Consider the following 13277-nt stretch of genomic DNA (forward strand, 5'->3'; position numbering starts at 1 on the left):
TTTGAGCGATAAAAACATTTTGAAAACACATTTGTGTTATGCGTCCGCTGTCAAACGAACGAAATGCAACCGTTTCGAACCGGTTGAAATTCAAAGCAAACTGCAACTGTCAAACACCGCAACGGATTTCCACAGCGCGTTTGTTGTTTGCTGCGCCATCCCAACAACCAAGGGGACGCAATTTTTAGCTTGTTTCAGTGTAAATAATACGAATAAAACTATTTCGCGGCACAGCAGCGGCTGTAAACTGTGAACAGACAAAGCATTCCTGTGTGAAAGTCTTCAAATTAATATCGTAAAACAAGTTTCGGTTGGGGGTTTCCCAGGCTTCCTTGCTTTGATGACGCTCGCCCAACTTGGCGTCTGTTGATATCGTTGTTGACGGTACCAGCCCAGCCCTGCAAAGGAACCGCAAGCACAGCATGAGCTCGAAAGGGAAGCGATCGTCCGTAAGTGTGAAAATCGGTGAAATCAAGAGGGGAAATAATAAACATAAAATGTTTGTGTTGCAGATCCTGAAGAAACAGCACTCCGTGCCCGATTCCGTGGGGCGTAATGATCCGAAAGCTTCGTCATCCGCCACCGGTTACAAAAGCCTTAGAAAAATAGAATTTAACCGTAAAAAATCAGTCAAGTAAGCGGTCGAAAAGCAGTGTAATCGAATAATTGTGGTGGCCTAATTTACTTTTATTTTTTTCAAGGGAATTTATTGTCGGTGAAGATGTGGATACGATCTGGGGCAATTCGTACGAGGTGTCCACCGATGCCACACCTTCCAGTGGACTCGAGGACGCTACACTAGGCAACAACAGTACCTGCCGCGACGAGCAGAACAAGGAAAACCGATCCACAAATCAGCTCCCCTCGGTGGACGACTCGTTGCGGGGCGGTACGATCAACACCACCAACACGAGCTGGGACCTGTCGATCACGCTGGCCGATGACGAGCGGCGAAAGCTGCGCAGCGACACGTCGGCCGTATTTTCCCAAAGCCTCAACACCACGGAGCGGCTGCTGGTGGAACCGTTCCCTGTGCCCCAGCAGCAGCCTCCCACCACCAGCAAGGTTAAGCTAAAGCTGAACGGTCTGTCGGTCGATGAGGGTGAGGTGCAGGCGATGGACATTAGCCCGATCAAGCCGGGCGTGAATCCGTCCCCCACCAAATCCCCCCGCAAGATGATCTACACCTTCCCGAAGCAGGCCATGTTTGTGGAAATTAACGACGTGCCACCGGGTGGAGCGAAACGGTCCACCGTCCAGCCGGATGAGCAGAAAACACCGATCCAACCAGCCTGGCGCACCGGGGGGTCATCATTTGGCAAGGGTGCGGACCAAACGACACTGCGCGGGACCTCGTCGTACTGCGCGTCCGAAACGTGGAACTCCCATCCGCACGCCCTGTACCAGGGGCTGCTGGGGCAAACGCGCGCGAGCGGTGAGCTGCTGGCGAACGTTAGCTCCGACGTGGACACGACGATTGCGCTCACGAACGCCATGACGCAGGTGCTGCAGTCCTGCTCGAACGAATCGATCCAGAAAGCCACCAACATGGAGCTGGACGAGTCGACCACGACGCTGCCCTCGAACGCGCTCGCCCGTGCCCGGCCCTCGTTTTTGCCCTCCCAGCAACGCCCGGCGGAGGAAGAGGACGAGTCACCGGAAGCAGCAGTACGAACGCCACCGAACGGCAGACAGGACGGGGTGTGGGAGGAGACCAAATCGGCCGACATCTCTTCGCCGGTGGAAGGTCACGCGCAGCGGGCGAGCTTGTCGCTGGAAAATATTTCCATCCTAGCCGAACCAAAGCAACCAGAGGATCGAACGAAGCAGCAGGATCGGTTAACGCAGCAACCGGATGTGGACAAATCTTCTTCTTCTACGGGGGAAGCAAACGGCAACGGGTTAATGATCGATTTTGGACTGTCCTCGTTAAGTCTGAAGCTGGGACCAAGCTCACCGGAGATGCCGGTTGTTACCAAGCCACGGATTTTACGCCCCACGCTACCCGCCAGCTTGCTGGAAAGCGCCACCAAGCAGAGCGAGCCTGCCAAATCGGATGCTGCCGATGGGTACGATCGTAGTCGCTCGATAAAGCACACGCCCAGGATGATGTTGAGCCGCCAGAAAACGGTGGTCGATGAGGAAGAAGCAAGTGTTGCGATTGGAACGAAATCTCTTGTATCTATGGATATCTCAACCGCCAGCGGGCATGCCAGCAAATCTTCTTTTGCGCCGACCCTCTCCCGAAGGACCGTTGGCATGGAGGAGTCACCAAAGCAAGCCTATCGGGCAACCGTTTTCCACTCAAACGATATTGTTATTGATCGGGTGGAGGAGGAGAAAGCAGCCGATCGAGCAACGATAGTCTGCGATGAGAAGATGGAGCTAACTGGCAGCACACACACCCACGCCGGTCGTCCCACGCTCTACGACCCGCAACCGATAGTGGAAGAACCGGCACCACCCAAGCACCCGTCGACGGTTGAGCGAATGAAACGGGGCACTGTCCACAGTGCGGTTGTGATCGATGAGTCCGACTGCTCGCCCCACTCGCCGCAGACAGCGCTGGCAAACTATCGGCGCACCGTTTACCCGCTGGACGGCATGAGGGCGGAGGAGAACGACACGGCAATTGTACCTCGGTCGAGCAGCAAGCTTACCCGTAAAACGATCACGCCCAACGACGACATGGTGCTGGACGTGTGTGCCACACCGAACGGGAGGTCGGGCGCAGACGCTTCCATTTCGTGCATCGTTTACGGGCGCAACGTGGACGAGCTGTCGATACAGGCGATCAACAGGCGCAACGCGGTCGGTGTGCAGTTTGCACGCGCCACAACCTTCCAGTCGCAGCTGTGCGAAGAATCGTCTTCGGTGCAGATTGTGCGCGATCGGCCAACGCTGATGCAGGTGGAAAATATGGCGCTCGAAGATGGGGGTGCGAGGGTCCCGCGGCAACAACGATTGACGACGCACGTGCTGCACGCGATGGAAGAGGATGATTCGGCTGATGCGATTCGGGAGAAGGAAAGCGATCGCGTGCCGTCCACCAAGGCGCGGAAGAGCAACTTTAATGCGGAAGGAATGGAGCTTACTTTGGTGGAGGAAACGAACGAAAACGCACACCAGGAGGAGAAGGTGGAAGAACGATTTACAACACACCACGACGCGGAGGAGGCGGTAGTAATGGATGAAAGTGTTGTGGAAGAGAACGTGCAACCTTACGAACGTTATTCTCAGCCCCACGGTGAAGAAAGAAAGGCAGACACTGTTCGACAGCAGTCACGAATTCCACGACTGACCACACACGCGCGGGAGGATATGGAGGGCATAATGCAGCGCACAGAGGAACCGGTACGAGTGAAACCGAGACACTCTACCTACGAGCGCGAAGATATGGACGTTACAAAGCTCGATTGTGATGCCGCCAAACCCGATCGCGAGACGATCGTGCAAGGCTTGCAAGTGGAAGAGGATAAAGAGTCCGTCTTAGCAACGGAACTGAAGCTCCTGCCGAAAACACGACTCTCCATCTACGAGCAGGAAGATATGAACGCTACCAACATTTGCGAAGACAACCCACCCGTTGAATTTTCTCACACCGTGCCGCAGAGCATCATGGTGCCGTCCCTCGAGCCAACCGACGGCAACAGTTTTCGGATGGATCTAACTGACCCGGAAAGCCACGTTCAATCGGAATTGCAGAATAAATTGCGACCAAGCACCTACCAGAAGGAACCGATGGATGTGACGCACGTGGCGGCATGCCAATCAAATTTGGACAGCGAGCAGCAGCAGCAGCTTCAGCATGATGTTACTAACTACAACACGTTTCTGGAGCGTTACGAAATGTCGCACGACACCGGGCACGGTAGTTCGGTCGCGCCACAGCGCACCGAACACTTCCCGGAGAGTCTGTTCAATTGTACCCGGCTGTCGAAAGCGTACGAGCAGCAGGAAGAGGTGCAACCGACGCGTTCGAGAGCGTCCAGCTACCACGCGGAAGCAATGGATGAAACACACATTGGTGGGCAGGAGAAAATGCTGATGTCACCCGCTGCCGAAGTTAAACCGAACGACGCTCCACGGCAATCGACGTACCACGCCGAAGCAATGGACAGTACACAGTTGGCGCAAAGGGCTGGCGGTAAATCGTCATTTGGCTGGCGCAGGTCCAATCTGCAAAGTATCGCGAGACAGAGTGCAGCAGCAGCGATCGATATGGAGGGCATTTCCGTGCTGGACAGTGACGAAACCGATCCGAGACTGTCGTGTGAACCTTCCGCTGGTGGTACCGCTCGTGGTACAATCTTCTTCAGCGCACCAGCGGTGATGGAGGATGATCGGACGAGTGCGAAGCACCAACTGCCAACGCCGCTGGAAGAGCAACCGAAAGGGCGTACGAACAACAACCGTCTTTCGATCTATGATGCTGCAACGATGGTTGAGGAAACGGTACCGATGAACCATTTAAGATTGCGGCAGGCGCAGAAACCGTCGCTGGATGGGCAGGAACGCGGTGGAATGCAGCGCAAGAGCAACGACTGTATGGACGAAACGATCGTACCGGAGAACATCCGCGTGGAACGTAATGTAAGGTACACGCGGCAGTCGTTTGCCCGGCTGGGCGGCAGCATCGAAGCATCCTCGCCGTACCTGTGTCCAGCGCAGCCAATTCCGACGAGCGAGCTGTACCGTCCGTCCTCTCACGCACCGGCGGAAGAAACGATGGAACTAACGGCCGCGGTGGTGTCGAGGCAGAACAACCTTGTAGCGGACGGTAAGCGCAATCGACAGACGATCCATCAAGCTGCCAGCATGGATTTGACGCTGGTCGGCAGGGAGACTCCACCCATTATGACCAGACCGGTAGCTGCCACCGATCGGCGAACGATTTACCATGCCGGAGCAATGGAAGAAACTCCACCGCACGGTGGGAAAGGTGAAATAGTTCCACAAACAGTTGCAACAGCAACACCGAAAGCCGAAACAGTCCCTGCGGTGGAACAAAAACAGCGTCGAAAACCACGCCAAACCATTCTAATTCCTCAGGATATGGACGTGGAGGACGAGCAGGACAGCAAGGAAGAGAAGGAAGAGATTAAACGGAAGGAGGAACAACAACCCTCCTTCGCCCTCTCGATGCTTCCCCGCGAAACGACCGAAGACTATGTGCCACGGTCTGCCTCCCTGCTGCCGAGACGAGCCTTCGTTCAGCCGCCAATCGTCGACGACTGTCCGGAGTTTGCGAAACCGAACGCCCCAGAACAGACGGACCTGTACCACCGCAAACACATGTCGCACGTGATGGCCAGAAAAACGGACATTGCGAGCGCACACGAGCTGAGCGACATCTCCATGTCCACCTCGACGATGCGGCCGGAGCTGCCGTGCATTGGCAACATAACGGCCATGATGAGTATGCGCGAAATTACCGAACCCTTGCCGCCGGCATCCTTCCAAGAGCACAGCAACTCGGTGTCCGTTATCTGTCGTGCGGCAAGTCAGCAGGCGCCGGTCGTGCAGGGCAGCGAACAGGAGGACGATGAACCTGTAGGCTTACAGACGCTCGCCTTTGTACCGACGCGACCGAACGGCGCGAGTGACGATGAGTTTTACGATGCCGAGGATGAGCCGGTGGAGGATCAGCCGGTGGATCCACTTTCGCTGACCCGGTCCACCCGCCACCTGACGATGAAGTTTGTCGATGTGGATCAGCTGGAGCAAACGAACGCATACGACGCCGGTGGGAAGGTGTCGATGTCTGTGCCCTCGATCACTAGCAGCAAGCGGCTACACTCGCAGGTGCTCTGTTCGCCGATCGTTGAGCGGCGGCCGTCGCCTGCTGGTGACGATTGCGATCCGCTGCAGATGACGCACGTGCGCCAAACGCTGACCACCGCCGCTAGCAATCAAACGCCGAACGGACCGATCAAGAAACGGGCCCGCACGTCCTGCACCGTTGCTAGTCAAATGCTCACAGAGAAAGCAGCAGCACCGGAATCGGTATCGGAAATCGAGCAAGTGTACGTGAAGGAGGAGCGACAGTCGGTAGCAATCGATAACTGCGCCGCTCGCGCCTCCCAGACGCTCATACACGATCCGTCCGTGTTCGTGCTGGAGGAGGAAAACTTGCTGGACGACGAATCGGACATAGCGTGTGCTTCGATGGCGGAAGAAACGCAACCGGAACCGGAAGCTTCTTCTACCGCACCACCAACGTCCGTGTCATCGTGCCCGCGGTTGAGCAGGATCGCGGAACTGTCGTATTACAAGGATTTTGCGAACCTAACGCTCGAAAATCTGGACTCTTGGGAGGGCGGCACCGAAACGCCAACACCGCCGAACGGGGAGCAGCAGCAGCACGAGGACGATCTCGTTGCGGAATGTATTTCCGTTAGTGATGAGGATTCGCTCATCGTAACACCGCCGAAGGTGCCGCTTGCGGCGCGAAAAGCGCAAACGGGGATGCTGCTGGAGCATATGCTGCTACCGAATGGAGGGGGTCCGGAGGGCGAACTGCTCGAATCGACGATCGCGAGCGAGATCATGTTCCAGATACGGCAGCAGCGCCCGGTCGTGGAGCATCCGTGCTGCGGCATGCCGACGGAATGCATCTGCCCGTTGCAGCGGGAGGTGAAGCGGCGCCAGGAAGCGTCCGATCTGGTGTGGAACCGGTGGTGCACGCAGCTGGCGGCGATCAGGAAACGTGTGGCGGCGAGTGCGGGTTCGCCGGCGGCTGAGGATGAGGAGCGGCCGAAATCGTTTGCGGAGCAAATCGAGGAGCTTGACTGGCAGCTGCAGCGTGGCCAGTTCGACGAGCGGTTTCTGTTCGTGAAGGGGGATGATGAGCTGTGCGAGGAGGATATGTCGAGGAGGAGGAGCCGGACTGCGATCCCTAGCGGCCACTACCCGGAGACGCCAAGCATTGCGTTGTTGGCGGACAATTTAAGAAGGTGCGAGAGAGCGGAATGGATTTTGGAAGGATTTTTGTAATAATTTGTCTTTTTTCGTAAATTTTCTTCTAGCTTCCTTGCCGAGCAGTTGTACGCAGTAGATGACGGGCCACCGACTGGTGCTTCCTTGCCGGCCGTGCCCCGCATCACGCAGCTGATCGCGAACAAACTAGCCACCGACAGCGACACCCGCTGGACGCTGGACTGTTCGGAGGAGGATGCCGGCGTGCTGCAGTTCCGGCACCGGACCCTGCGCAGCTTCGTCCTGTGCGTTCAGCTGCAGCCACCGCGCGGTAAAGCCGCTGCTGCCACCCTCCAAACTGCGGGCATTCAGGAGAACTGGCGCCTCGAGCGGATACAGGTGCGCGAATGTCAGCAGGAGTACGTCCACTCGCCGAAGCTGCTGCTGGCGCACATCGAGTTTATGCGGCTGGTCGAAGAGACGACCGAGCAGACGCTTCGCTCCACCTATCGGACGGTGGGCGATCTGATGGGTCTGTGGCACCGGTTTAACGAGCAGCTGGAGCGTGTCTTCGAGGTCGTTAACCGGCTGTTGACGATCATGCGCAACAACGATGCGGTGCTGCACTACGATGCGTAAGTGTTGCCATTCCATTCTGTGTTTGCTTTTGTAAATCCAATCCATTGATCCTATGTTTCTACACTTCTCTTCACAGACAAATGGAGCGGTTCTGTCTGAAGAAGTGCTTCCATCGCACCGGGGACGACGGTCAAATCGAAGCGAACGTGCTGCTGGTGCACTTCAACTGGATTGGATGCATCGGTGCGCCGAGCGTTAGCTTCCGCTGGCCGATGGCCGACCTGCCGCACAAACTGTTGCCCGCTGGTCACGCCCAGCCGCAGCACGGCGCGGCATCCTCATCCACCTCGTCCGGCTGGAACCTCCCGAAAGGTGTGTTCGTCGGGACGGATCACAAGGCGGGCCTCATGTTTCTCGAGTGTTTGCTGTGGAACGTAACGAAGCAGTACGAATCATAGCAGTAGCGCACTGACGATGGTGTAGTCCCTCTTTTTGTTTAAAGTTCGGAAGGATCGTCGTGGATAGAATCTTGTATCGGACTGCAATTTAGAGCGTAGAGCAAACAGATATAGTGTAGTGTTTCGGTTTAAAGCGTTTTGGACGTATAATTTTACTAAACTAAATTATCCACTATTTAGCTACAGTGTGGTCGGTCGCGTACGTGTTGTTTTCGGCCATATTTTAGGGTACACCAGAATTGTCTTCTCTTGATGGGAGTGTTTGAGAGAAGTTGTCAAATACAATGTTATAACAGTGTTCGAGTGACAGGATGTTCTTTTTTGTTTAGTGTAAAGTGATGAGAAATACGTTAGATCGTGGCTTCAATTCCCACCAAAACTTAGTTGATGGCTATTATTTCACAGTTATTTGAGGTAGTATTACACCAAAAAAGATTAGAAAACGAGATTCATCAAATTGTTACTGAGGTGTAGTATAGCGAATCTCGATGCCTTGTGATTGGAATCTCGGCATCATCTACCCCATATACAAGACGTGAAACAAGGTTGGACTGCAACAACTACAGGGGTATTACGGTGTTGAATGCCGCCTACAAAATATTCTCCCTGATCCTTCAGAATCGACCTGAAAAATCAACAACTGATCAAATATTCACCAAGCGGCAGATCTTGGAGAAGATAGCAGAATCTTCTGTAAGTCAACCCAGATCTTGGCATACGCTGATGATATAGAGATGATTGGTCTGCGACTCTCCTATGTAGCAGAAGCCTACCAAGGTATCGAGCAGACGGCAGGGGACCTCGGAGTGCAGATAAACGAGGCCAAACTGGTGGTGGCAACATCAGCGGCCCTATTAACAACAAATCCAAACTTACGTAGGCTTGACGTACAGATAGGTGAACGTACTTTTGAAGTCGTCCCAGAATTCACCTATCTCGGGTCAAAGGTCAGCAACGACAGCAGCACGGTAGCTGAGTTGTGCGCAAGGATGCTGGCAGCCAACCGGTCATTCTGCAGCCTGAGAAATCAGTTCACCTCAAAGAACCTGTCGTGACGGAGCACCTATATAGTACTGGTACTCACATACGCCTCTGAGATATGGACACTGTCCAAATCTGACGAAACCATTTTAACCGCGTTCGAGAGGAAGATGTTCTGCAGGATTCTTGGAAGTGTGGAAGGACAATGAAGGAGCCGCTATAATGACGAGCTATACGAGATATACGGCGACCTTACTGTCGTACAGCGTATCAAACTCGCCAGGCTCCGGTTGGCTGGCCATGTTGTACGCCTAGAAACGGACGACCTAGTCTCAATAAAGTCTTTTTAGGCCGTTCCAAAGGCCAGAAGAAGCGTGGTAGGCCCAAATTGAGGTGCAAGATGGCGTGGAGGTGTCCGTCATTAGGCCGTTGTAATTTAGCGGTTGTAGCGCCGGACGAGTAAGTAGTAATCGCCCCAAAAACTATTGTTTCTTGGTGCCTGGTCTTGTTACAGATATGTTTAAGTTCTGGAATTAACCCGTTCATGATGTATCCTGGTTCTGGGTTTGTCCTGCAACTGTCTCCAAACCCATTTTGTTTTCACGCGTTGATCGTAAAGTTGAACTTCAGTATGACCACTCCGCCATGATAAATGAATATAAAAGAATAAAACTGAAATACAAAATCACATTACAACGATGTAAATGGGGTGTAAATTTTGAATTTCAAACAACAACCAAACAATGATAAGCACAGCTCCCAACGGCTGCAAACGTCACGCGCTTCGCCTTCTGTTTTGACGTCTCATCGTGGTACGGATTTTGACGTTTGTGACGAACGCACACACAACACAAGAAGAGAAAGCAAGTGGTAGGAAACAATCGAGAGCGCACGAAGGTTTTTAAAGACAAAAAAGCAATAGACATTTTGAAACGTGAATAAAACTCCGTGCAAACAACACCGTGCAGACCGAGACCTTTTGCTTGTACCCCGCTGGTGAGGTGCCTGGCTAGCTGGTTCTGGTTCTCGCTTGTCCTACGGTGAGACGACAGCACGGTCTGTTTACTCATTTTCCTTTGTGATACTCCACTCTCGATCGATCGAAGTCGCGCGACGAGGATGCAGAATGTCCTGAATTCCGTCAAGGGCACGGCGCTCGGTGTGGCCGAATATTTAACGCCCGTCCTGAAGGTATTTGTTTTAAGGCGCGCGTCCATGGGCTTGGTTTCTAATTCTCTTTGTTCTCTCCCTCAACGTCTCCACGTACCACAGGAGTCCAAGTTTCGCGAGACGGGTGTGCTTACGCCGGAAGAGTTCATTGCCGCCGGGGACCATCTGACCCACCACTGTCCGACCTGGTCCTGGGCGGTGGGCGATGAGAGCAAAATCAAGCCTTATCTGCCGAAGGGTAATTGTGTTTCGTCGTTGCTGGGCTGTTTTTGTGCCTTTTATTTACGTTCTATCTTTCGCTTTGGGCGGTGCTTAAACATTATCTCGCAGATAAACAGTTTCTGATTACGCGCAACGTACCGTGCCGACGGCGCTGCAAACAGATCGAGTTCGTCGGGGAGGAAAATCTGGTAGAGGAGAACGATCCGGACGGTGGGTGGGTTGAGACGCACCACTACAATCCGGACGAGGCGGGCAGCTCCGGGCTGGAGGATAAGGTGTGCGAGATGAAGCTGGACAGTTCGCGGATCGAGGACGAACCGGCGGCCGATATGGATGATCCGCGCAACCTGGAGGACGGAGATGGTGATGGAGGGCAGGATGATGACGAGGACGGTGCGGCGATCGATATGGATGAGTTCGAGGAGAGCGGTTTGCTGGAAATGGTCGATCCGGTAAGAATTTGCGGGAAGGGATGTTTCATTTTTTTTACCAAATATTTTTGTGTGTAACCTTTTCTATTTTTTTTTTGTAGTCAAATGCACTTCTTCCGGCACCGAACGAGAAGCCGAAACCGACGGTCGCTGCGTCCGAGACGGAGGGCGACTCGGTCGTACGCACCAGGACCTACGATCTGCACATCACCTACGACAAATACTACCAAACGCCCCGGCTGTGGGTGATCGGGTACGATGAAAACCGCAAGCTGCTAAGCGTGGAGCAGATGTACGATGACGTCAGCCAGGATCATGCGAAGAAAACGGTCACCATGGAAACGCATCCGCATCTGCCCGGACCCAACATGGCGTCGGTGCATCCGTGCAAGTGAGTGTACATTTCCTTTTAGTGTGTCTATATACCCATTGGTTTTAACATTTGATGTTACTGTCTCGCCTTTTTTTATTGTAGACACGCGGACATTATGAAGAAAATCATCCAAACGGTGGAGGAAGGGGGCGGCGAGCTGGGCGTGCACATGTATCTCATCATCTTTCTGAAGTTCGTCCAAACCGTCATACCGACGATCGAGTACGATTTTACGCAAAACTTTAACATTACCAACCACAAATAAGGCGGGATGGGGAATGTGGTGCTACCGCCGAGCCGGACGCCCCAGACCCCGTGGAGCAGCAACAAACAGACACAAAGCCTAGCCTACGATTAGTGGTCGCTTAAAAACAGCAAAAAAAATTGCTCTGTGCGTGATGATGTTAAACGGCTCTCAGAAGGCTTACTGGAAGGCGTCGTGTACCTTTTGTGTTTAAATTTCCTTTTTTTTGTTTTACTCCATGTTTTTTCAGTTCGTCAATTTGCGCCATGTTTCAACTTTTCAGTTGCCTGTGTGTTTAGTTGTGGCGTATTGTACTTTTTTTATAGTTGAGTCCTCCCCAAATGAAACACCCAAATGATATTTAAATACTCCACAAATGCACTACCCAGTGCACCTGGTGTTGTGTGGAGCTTTCAAAGTAAAGACTAAGATGGTTTAACATGATGCAGGCGTGATATATATAAAAATGTGTATAGAGGCGATGAGCAGCTTAACGGGAGGCTCTAGACGTTGTTTAAAGTGATTGAGAAAGTAGTTTTTAAAATTTAGAGCATCTTGTAGGTCATCTTGTAAGGTTGGGTTACGCTCCAATTATTAAGTGCATTGTTCTGCATCCTTTCCATGTTGCTTTCCACTTTAAAATAGAACACAATAAGTGATCTCACTATCTTTATTTGGAATTTCTCGTGACTCTTAAGTTTACCAATCTCAGTGTCAGAGTGCAGATATCGCTTAAAGGCGGATATCTTCAGTTTTCAAAAACAATCACATAAAACGCATCGATGTGTTGTGCTGAGCGGAGCAACTGCGGGATGTCTTTATTTGTGGGAATTACTGTAAATTTTTATTCTCTCGAGAAGTTTGGAGTTTCTAGAGCATTATCTGAGGTACTGAAGGCGTGTCTGCCTGGCTGATACCATTCTAATTACATAATTATGATCAATTCCTTAGCTTTGAGGATGATATTGACATTATTGTGTTACTTCCGAAAAGACATACGATGATCAAGGTGACAAAGATTCGAAGCTTGTTGGACGAAGCAGTGTGAAAGGCAGTACATTAGCCTTAGGAATGGCTTGGCACGATCGTTACTTCATACTACCACATCCATGCAACGAGAGCTGAAGATCTGCAACTGTTCCGAAGAATTGTAGGTACTCCTTGTTCTGAATGAACTTCTGAAATCCAGAAGACTTTGAAGAAGATACTCAATGTAGGATACATCCACATCTTCAGAGTGATCCTCAGAACACCGATACGTCTCACAGGAAGATCTCAGATGTTGCGATCAAATAGAGGGATTTTGCCGAGCTGCTTGGTGGATCGCAGAGGCTGACTTATATCTTTGGACGGATTTAATGTCTTCTTTACACGCTTCTCGTGAGTTTAACAGCTTGCTGGTAGCCTCCAAATGCTTCATTACTAGAGCTGAATTCCAAAAACAACTTCCTTTCGCGGAAACTGCACTGATCACACAGTGCATGCCTGGGAGCACAGCAGCCGCGTGAAAGATCACGCCGAAAGCAAGGCAGGCGACGACCGGCCGCGTGGTGATGATGCTTCAAAGTGTTGCTGGGCCCGTCGGTCGCCACCGCTCATACTCTGCACCCGTGGGACGGTTGTGTGTTGTGGCGTACATATCGAGAGAACTGCTGCCTGGCTCGAGAGTCCGAGAATATTAGCCCTCGCCGGCACCTCGCTGCGCTGTGGGCGGCGGGAGCGCCACAAGAAAAGAGCAGATGTTGGTTTTTGGCTTCCCGCGCGCGGCTTCGACACACGACGGGCGCGAGAAATTATTCGTACCTCCGAGCAATGACGGAGCATAATGGGGTGTGGATGCCGGTGAGGTGCAAAAAAAAAAAACGGGAACAGGGCGGAGCACAATAGAGAGACAGCCAGAG

General features: G+C 52.7%; 2 protein-coding genes across 2 annotated transcripts; both read left to right on the forward strand.

Annotated features, from left to right (window-relative positions):
• The first annotated feature begins 101 nt into the window (after positions 1–101).
• Positions 102–8262, forward strand: LOC133393239 (uncharacterized). The gene is made up of 5 exons (XM_061657133.1): positions 102–449; positions 513–634; positions 702–6956; positions 7029–7553; positions 7634–8262. The coding sequence occupies exons 1-5, from the start codon at positions 423–425 to the stop codon at positions 7953–7955; spliced, it is 7251 nt and encodes a 2416-aa protein (XP_061513117.1). The 5' UTR covers positions 102–422; the 3' UTR covers positions 7956–8262.
• Positions 8263–9734: 1472 nt separating this feature from the next.
• LOC1271177 (ubiquitin-like-conjugating enzyme ATG3) lies at positions 9735–11870 on the forward strand. Its single transcript, XM_309926.5, has 5 exons — positions 9735–10127; positions 10209–10344; positions 10437–10780; positions 10861–11150; positions 11235–11870. The coding sequence occupies exons 1-5, from the start codon at positions 10056–10058 to the stop codon at positions 11395–11397; spliced, it is 1005 nt and encodes a 334-aa protein (XP_309926.3). The 5' UTR covers positions 9735–10055; the 3' UTR covers positions 11398–11870.
• Positions 11871–13277: the final 1407 nt, after the last annotated feature.

The sequence above is a fragment of the Anopheles gambiae genome, chromosome 3 (genome assembly GCF_943734735.2).
Source record: "Anopheles gambiae chromosome 3, idAnoGambNW_F1_1, whole genome shotgun sequence".
Lineage (NCBI taxonomy): Eukaryota > Metazoa > Arthropoda > Insecta > Diptera > Culicidae > Anopheles > Anopheles gambiae.

Excerpts from the sequence above, each read along its gene's own strand:
- LOC1271177 (XM_309926.5), top strand. The coding sequence starts at position 10,056 with ATGCAGAATGTCCTGAATTCCGTCAAGGGCACGGCGCTCGGTGTGGCC. Across the intron at positions 10,345-10,436 it reads CAAGCCTTATCTGCCGAAGG|ATAAACAGTTTCTGATTACG; the intron begins GTAATTGTGTTT and ends ATTATCTCGCAG. Across the intron at positions 11,151-11,234 it reads GCGTCGGTGCATCCGTGCAA|ACACGCGGACATTATGAAGA; the intron begins GTGAGTGTACAT and ends TTTTTATTGTAG.
- LOC133393239 (XM_061657133.1), top strand. The coding sequence starts at position 423 with ATGAGCTCGAAAGGGAAGCGATCGTCC. Across the intron at positions 635-701 it reads AACCGTAAAAAATCAGTCAA|GGAATTTATTGTCGGTGAAG; the intron begins GTAAGCGGTCGA and ends ATTTTTTTCAAG. Across the intron at positions 6,957-7,028 it reads TTGGCGGACAATTTAAGAAG|CTTCCTTGCCGAGCAGTTGT; the intron begins GTGCGAGAGAGC and ends ATTTTCTTCTAG.